The sequence below is a fragment of the Pan troglodytes genome, chromosome 6 (genome assembly GCF_028858775.2).
Source record: "Pan troglodytes isolate AG18354 chromosome 6, NHGRI_mPanTro3-v2.0_pri, whole genome shotgun sequence".
Classification (NCBI taxonomy): domain Eukaryota; kingdom Metazoa; phylum Chordata; class Mammalia; order Primates; family Hominidae; genus Pan; species Pan troglodytes.
Window position 1 is genome coordinate 122,026,718 of NC_072404.2, and position 7,313 is coordinate 122,034,030.

General features: G+C 42.1%; 1 protein-coding gene across 1 annotated transcript; it reads right to left on the reverse strand.

The window, feature by feature from the left end:
• Positions 1-1,755: 1,755 nt before the first annotated feature.
• Positions 1,756-6,164, reverse strand: CCDC71L (coiled-coil domain containing 71 like). The gene has a single exon (XM_001162764.7). The coding sequence runs from the start codon at positions 5,870-5,872 to the stop codon at positions 5,177-5,179; it is 696 nt and encodes a 231-aa protein (XP_001162764.1). The 5' UTR covers positions 5,873-6,164; the 3' UTR covers positions 1,756-5,176.
• Positions 6,165-7,313: the final 1,149 nt, after the last annotated feature.

Sequence of the window (7,313 nt, forward strand, 5' to 3'; positions counted from 1 at the left end):
TTCAGTAGACTACTTATTCAAATTTTCTGGGCTAAACATAGTGTTTGGTGTTTTTATGATTATTACCTTCCAATTGGGCTTTAGATATGTTTATTATGTTATAGATCATGGTTTAGAATGACATTTACCAAGACACAAGTGAGTGATGACAGTGAGAAGTCATTACTTTTGTGAAATCTGCAATTAGGCTCAATTTTTAGCTTCTTGTTCTTGTATGACTTTCATCTAATAATTTTCCAGGAAATTATTTTGTGTCAACCTCAGATAACTGCAACTTTGGCTTGTTCACCAATTTAGAGGATGTTCTATTCTCTGTGCTATGAGGAATTAAACCTAAATTACAGGCTTTATATCTGACATCCAAAAATGAGTGTGTCAATGCTTCAAATACAAGATTCTTTTTACTTTCAGTAATAATTTTCTGGTGTTTCAAGCACAGCTATTGTACTCACTTTGTTTCCTTTAACACCTGAATTATAAACTTTATACAAACTAATTATAGCTTGGTTCTATGCATATAAATTAACATCATTTATAAGCAACACTTACTGAGCTTACTCTAAGCAAATATGTAGTCCAAAACTTTTGTAAGTTCTTGGATCAATAGCTTTAAATCTATTACTGTTATAAATTCTCAGATAGTTTAAAACACATAACAGTACATTCAAATGTCTTATAGAGATATAACAAAAGAAGATGTGAATCTTTAAAAAAAAACTCCAACAACAAAAATTGTAATAAATCAACTTAATCCAATCTCCTACTGCATAGTCAGCAAGCTAAAAAATTATATGATTTCCTTATGTCTTCAATTTTATTCATGCACAAATTCTCTTCTCTTCATTTATCTTACAGCTTTCCCAGACCACACAATATTCTTGGGATGCTGAGAAACCTGGAGAGCTAAACTCACAACGGACCACTCTCAGCTTATATACCTATTCTCACTGTGCATACCTATAATTAATAGCATTTATTTAGTACTTCCTATGTGTCTAGCATTACTACCCTTTGAAAGGGGTAGTTATTAATCTTTATAATATCCCAATAGTTTCTTTCACTAATCACATTTGATAGTTGAGGAAGCAAGGCACAAAGATTTTAAGTAACTTACCTACAGTCTCAACACTTGCAAGTCACAAAGGTATGCATAATAATTCCACCCCAGGCACTGTGACTCCACAACTATTACACTACGCTTCCTCCAACTAATAGGAACTTAGGTACAAAGACAAATTCAGCCCACACAGTACTATCTATGAATCTGGCTCTTGCTGTGCTGTTCACTAATACTCCACTTCTGCCTTCTAGACTCTAATGAAAATTCTAGCCCTGCCCTTATTCTGTGGAACAGCCCATACCACTGGTACTCAAATGGAGCACTCTTACTTCCTTTCATGCTATGAAAGAGCAAGAGCTTTAGACCTTTTGTCATCGTCACAGGGGCACCTCGGGTCAGGATTTAGAGAATTCTGAATTTTGATGCATTTTTTTTGTAGGATATTTTATTGCTGGCAAACTGGTTAATAAGTTGGGCTTGTAGCGCCATCCTAAAAATTCGCTAGATAATTAAAGAATTGATGGAACACTGAGTCCCGAGATAGCACAAAAAACAAATCTCGAGATTTCTGGGAATTTGAAGTTCACAAAAAAGTCAAAATTTATCAAATTGTAAATTAAGATGTTTTCTGAGTCACATGCAAATACAAAATACCGTTTCAAAAATGTTCAAATCATTAGAAAAACTAGACACTATGTATTCTCTAAAATTTATTTACAGTTAATAAGTTAAAAAGCAAAGTACAAGCAGATTATAAATCTCAACCATAAGCACATCAAACTGTCCAGGGAAACACTTTGATTCCATTACAAACAATTGTTTTCTAATGCGCTTAAGACATAACACTCTATCAAAAAATATTTTAAACACACCAATAAATATTAGGCATGTATGTCCATTAAAAACCATTAAAGAGTCCTGTGGCAATCCTTAAAACAATGAAAAACTTTTGAGTTCAAAATTGCTCAGATATTTTGTATTCAAATATTTTTAAAATTTACTTAAGAGTTTTCTAAAAAATAGTACTATCATTTGCACACAGCAGATCAATAGGTGTCAGTCACCAGCTTAAGTTACACTTGTCAATATTCAAACTTGAATAAAATAAACACGCATCACAACAGCGACACTTTGCACTATCAACAATGAAGCTTGCCCTCAACAATTATGACGTTACTGGCTTTAGTAACATAAAAATACATTGCTGGTTGACAGGAAGGATAAAAATGACATCAAGAATCTCAAAAAGTTATGTGAGGTGCCGGTCACCACATTTAGGCACTCAGGAATTAAAAATCAAATAAAAGCATAGCAAGGTGATGAATTTCCTCCTGGCTTCCCCCTCTACTTGTGCCATATGAGATAAAAGAGAAGGCAAGAGAATGAACGAAGATCATGAGATTTCTTTCAAAAACTATACACAAGCTAAGCTACAGACTTCACTTCAGAGGAGTAAGTGGATGCCTCATTATAAAGGCCACTATGCCAAGTTTCTTTTCACATTCTGTGACAAAGTACCCATGAAATACTTTCACTTTCCTATTAGTATACCAGTCAACTATATTAGATGTTGCTTCACATTTTAAAAGTTGTCACATAGGTTTTTACCAAAGGGCAAAAATAAAGATTTTTTACATCTTATTTCACAGACTAGAAATGGCATAATTTTTGAATAGTCCAGATGAATACCATATTGAATTCAAGATGGACAATCAGATCCAAAATGGAATCAGATAGCCCATGTAATCCAAAGAAGCATTTATGTGAGTTCAAGTATGCTAAAGTAACAAGGCATAGGAGAGAAAAATGTCAAGAATCTCAGTTAAAATAAATGAATGGTGTCAGTGGTTATGTTTCAGTGGTGTGCTGAGCAGTTATCCTCCCAGTTAAGCCAAATTTCAAAATCCTCTGGAAAACTATCTAGATAAGCTGCATGTCGAAATTGCATTCTAATATGGCCATTGGGTTTATTTTTCATTATTATAAAACTATATACAATAGTAAAGTTGTACAAATACATTTTTTCCAGGTGCTAGTTAGCTATAAAAGTTAACAATATATTTTTGGGAAGAAAACCCTATGCATCTGAAATACAATTGGCAATGGAAGCTAATAACCAAAAGATATGTCTAAGCTTCCTATCACAAATATAATTTAACACTCTCCATCTTCTAAGGAATTATTCATTTTTATTTACTCATGTGACAGTGTTTGTACAATGCATTATCATTGAGTAGTGAATAAAAGACTGAGGCTTCCTAGAAAACTGGCATCAAGTTATATATATGTGTGTATATATATATAATATTATTTCTTTTAACAAGAACACTGAAATTAAAGTCACAACACTCCTATACAGACTACTAAACTTGAAATACTCATTTCAGAAAGCTATGCCATTTGAATTCTAGGAACGCAAGAGTCAAAATTGTAACTCTCATTATTCTCCTAAAAAGCTGCCAAGCAGAGATAAGCTTTAGTATTAAAGATCTCACATGTCAAGTTCCAGCCCAGTATGGATCGTTTCATGGCAGAATACTTAAATTTGAAATAATAGTGGTACAAAAACACTACTTGACCCTTTAGGTATTGCAGTAAAAGCTGGCTGTGGCACTGCTGGCTAAAAACTATTAAGTTTTCCTGCCACAAATGACCAAAGGCACTTGGATAATCGAGAATTCCACACTGGGCCATATGGTATAAACACTATAAAAGCGTAAAGAAGGGTCAGTATTCTGTGTGGCTCGCCTGTTTGATTCCTGTGGTCTTCAGCTGTCAAAGACCTAGAACTGCAAACATATAACGAGTGGCAAAAAGGTTTAAAAAATGTTGGGACAAAAAAAGTCAACTAAAAGTCAACTAATTTTCATTATGTTTGTAAAACTGATGAATATTAGTCTAGACATTTCTTGTTATCCAACAACAAAAACAAAAAGGAAATAGATTTCGCCCAAAGTAACCTTAACCAGTTATTTGATACCAAGAAATGCCTCCACCCCTCTTGATCATTAATAGTTCTAAGAATTCTAATGGGTATTCTGTTTATCATTTTAGTGATAACATTTACACACATCCATCTCTCCTATGCAACTCCCATTTTAAAATACATTATCCTTGTAAAATACATTACAAGGATAATGTATTTTAAAAAACTTTAACGCATAATATTCCTGGATTTGTATGTTAGGCCAGGACAGGGGGCCAAATCATCTCCAGTCGGATTCCAGTGACTCCTGTAACCAAAACCAGTTCTTCACAATTTATTCATTTTTTTAATCACACACCATATGGTTTCAATGCATTTTTTTATTCAATTCAAAAGAATTTAACAAGTTAACTTTTCCCAAACAAAAGTTTTCATGTGTATTCTACCGTTTTTAGGAGCTCAGTAAATATAAACATTGTTTCAATACAAAACCTTTAAAAACACCTTGAAAATGTTTAAACAGTTGTATTTTGCATGTCTTTGTTTGTAATCACTGAGCCCATACAAATCCTTGCACTACTAACAGTCACAAGCTTGAACCTCTTAAAAAATATCCTCGATCAAAGCTTTGGAATCCAGAAAAAATTAGGAAACGAGTGGGCTTCAGAATACCCTGAGCACAAACTAGTGCAACACCACATGTTCGAACTTCTGTCCAGAAAGAGGGGTGACAGTGAAATAGAAAAAGGGGGAGATAAAGAACAAGTAAATTCTGGCTTTATTACACAAGCACGAAACCAAATTCCTTTGGAAAAATAATGTCTTCGGAGGACTTCCAGACCAGTGAGGTAGAGTCCAACAGTGAGAAAACGGATCTGCCCCTAAGGTCCTGGAGACGTCTCAATCGGGGGTCAGGAAGAAAGGGACCTCCCCTGCGGGTCCAGCTGTCCCCTCCCTCCGCAGGCCGGGTACGGGAGGCAGCAGAGGACACACCTGCCCCGGCGTCCAAGACGACCGCGCCGCGGCCCGGGACAGGGACAACCATCCGGCAACTTCTTCGCGCGTAAAGTGCACTGGGGGCCGGGGTCCTGGCCGGATCTGTAAACACTCGACTGACACTTGTTCATTCCTCCGGGCGGAAGGTCTGTCCCAAGGTCGGGGCCGGCAGGAGGCGCCCTGGAGGCCGCGCCTCATGCCCGGGGCACCGGGAAGCGGCGGAGCCTCACCGTGGGTTCCAGGTTCACTCGCAGGACCTGGCGCGCCCTGCGCCGCGCTGCCGCCAGGCTGCGCTCGCCCCACACGTCGCTGCCGACACGGATGGTGGGGAAGGTGGTCAGCGTCGGGGTGGCCGCCCTCCAGATCTCCTCCAAGGTGCGGCCCCCGAAGCAGGGCCCGGGGGCCACGGGCTTGGCCGGGCAGCTCTCCTCGGGGGGCGGCGGCGGTGGGGGTGGCGGCCGGGGCTTCCTCCTGCGGGCAGCGGCCGCCCGGGCTCCGCGGCGCCTCCTCCTGGCCGCTGCGCGCGGAACCGGCCGGCGCGCCTGGCCGCGGGCTGTGGGGGGCCCCGGGGGGTCGGGTACCAGGGCCCGGCAGGAGGAGTAGCCGTAGACGTCCTTGCTGCGCAGGATGTGCGGGGAGAACTGGTGCTTGAGGCTGCAGAGGAAGCTCCAGAGCTCCGCGTCCGAGCTCATGAACTCCGTGCTGCGGGGCATGAAGAGCTTGAAGGCGTCGCCCAGCGCCTTGGTGCTGTCAGCCAGCGACAGTTGCGACCGCGAGTACACCACCTTCTCCTCCCGCGCCTCCAACCCAGCCCCGTCTTCTGCCCTGAAGTCGCCGCCCCGGGCAGCCGTGGCCGGGGCGACCGGGGGCCGGCGCCGCCGCCTCTTCATGCTGCGCCGCACAGAAGGCCGCTCGGGGCCGCTCACGCTCGCCGGGTCCCACTACTGCCGCCGCCGTCCCAGTCCCCGTTGGCTCCGCGGCGGCGGCCGCTGCTGGCGTCTCTCGCTACTTTTCTCGCCTCCGCCGCCGCCCCTCCCCCTCCGAGGGCGGAGGACGCGGGCGAATATCCTGCCGCCCGGTACAAGATGGCGGCCGGCGCCCACCCCTGGGCTTTGTCATTGGACGGCGCCTCGCCCCCCTGGTTTCTTCTTTCTTCTCCTCTCTTGCCTCTTTTCGCCGGCTGCCTTTCTTTAAATGTGCCCGCCTCAGGCCCCTCCCACCGCAGCCCCGACTCCACCCATTGGGTGCTCTCAGAAGAGGGGCGGGGACTGATGGGGGAGAGGCCAGTTCCTGGAAGATGGTGCTGGGGTGGGTGATGGCCTTTGAACGTAAGTCAACGGTTGGGTGGATCTAGGAGGGCTGCCACGTCTAGAGTAAGAGGGTGGATGTTGGCTACACCATGAGAAGAGTGACTCTTAGTGTGAGGGGGTGTGCAGTTGTGGATTGAGCTGGGAGCTCTACCAGTGTGGATAACAAAGGGAGATTTCCCTGAAGGATGTTCCTGGTATCATCACAGCTAGGGAATTTGGGTTTAAGTCTAGGGGAAATGGGCCTTTCGCAATTCCCATCCACCCTCTCAAAGGCCTCTTCCGGCATCTTCATTCAAAACTCTTCCCTGTCTTGACCCCAGCCCATCTCAAGAAGCCAGTAGTAATCCAGAATCATTCAGGTAATGTGCGTGGCTGGCAGCTGAGAGATTTTAGTCTCCCTCTGGACACTGGAGCCATCTTCATATTTAAGAGAGACCCTGCTTATCCAGAAAGCAAAACATGTCATACCCTATAAAACTAAATACTCTTTGCTCAAGTTGATCAAAGATCTATTACAATAAAGCCATTCTGCGAAAAGAAAATATAGTTTTAAATACACAGTTCTTTATGGATGCCAATTCGTTTTTCATTTAGTTTTAAAATGTCAAAGCCACCCCTATCATTTAGAAAGGATGCATCATCGCAGACAACAGATAAGGTTTCGTTGAAAAACACAAATTGTTCAAAACACATTACCTTTTGTATTGGGAGGAGAGTAGTGGACATCCTTTAGTCATCTTTTCTGTCCTCTATACCTAACTCAATTCCTGTCAGGTAGTGGGCACTCTATGTGTTTGCCGAATGAATCAATGAAATACCACCGATTATCCCAAATAGAGTCAGAAATGTTGAAACTGCTTAGAACAGGACAATTAGATATTTTATATTGCAATTTTCACAGAACTCCTTTAAATTTCTTAAGGTTAAAAAAAAAAATCTCCTGACACTTAGAACTTTGAGGTGGGCATGTGGATTTTACCCAGGAAACATCTTATTTTGCAGTAGTGAAGAAATAAAGTAT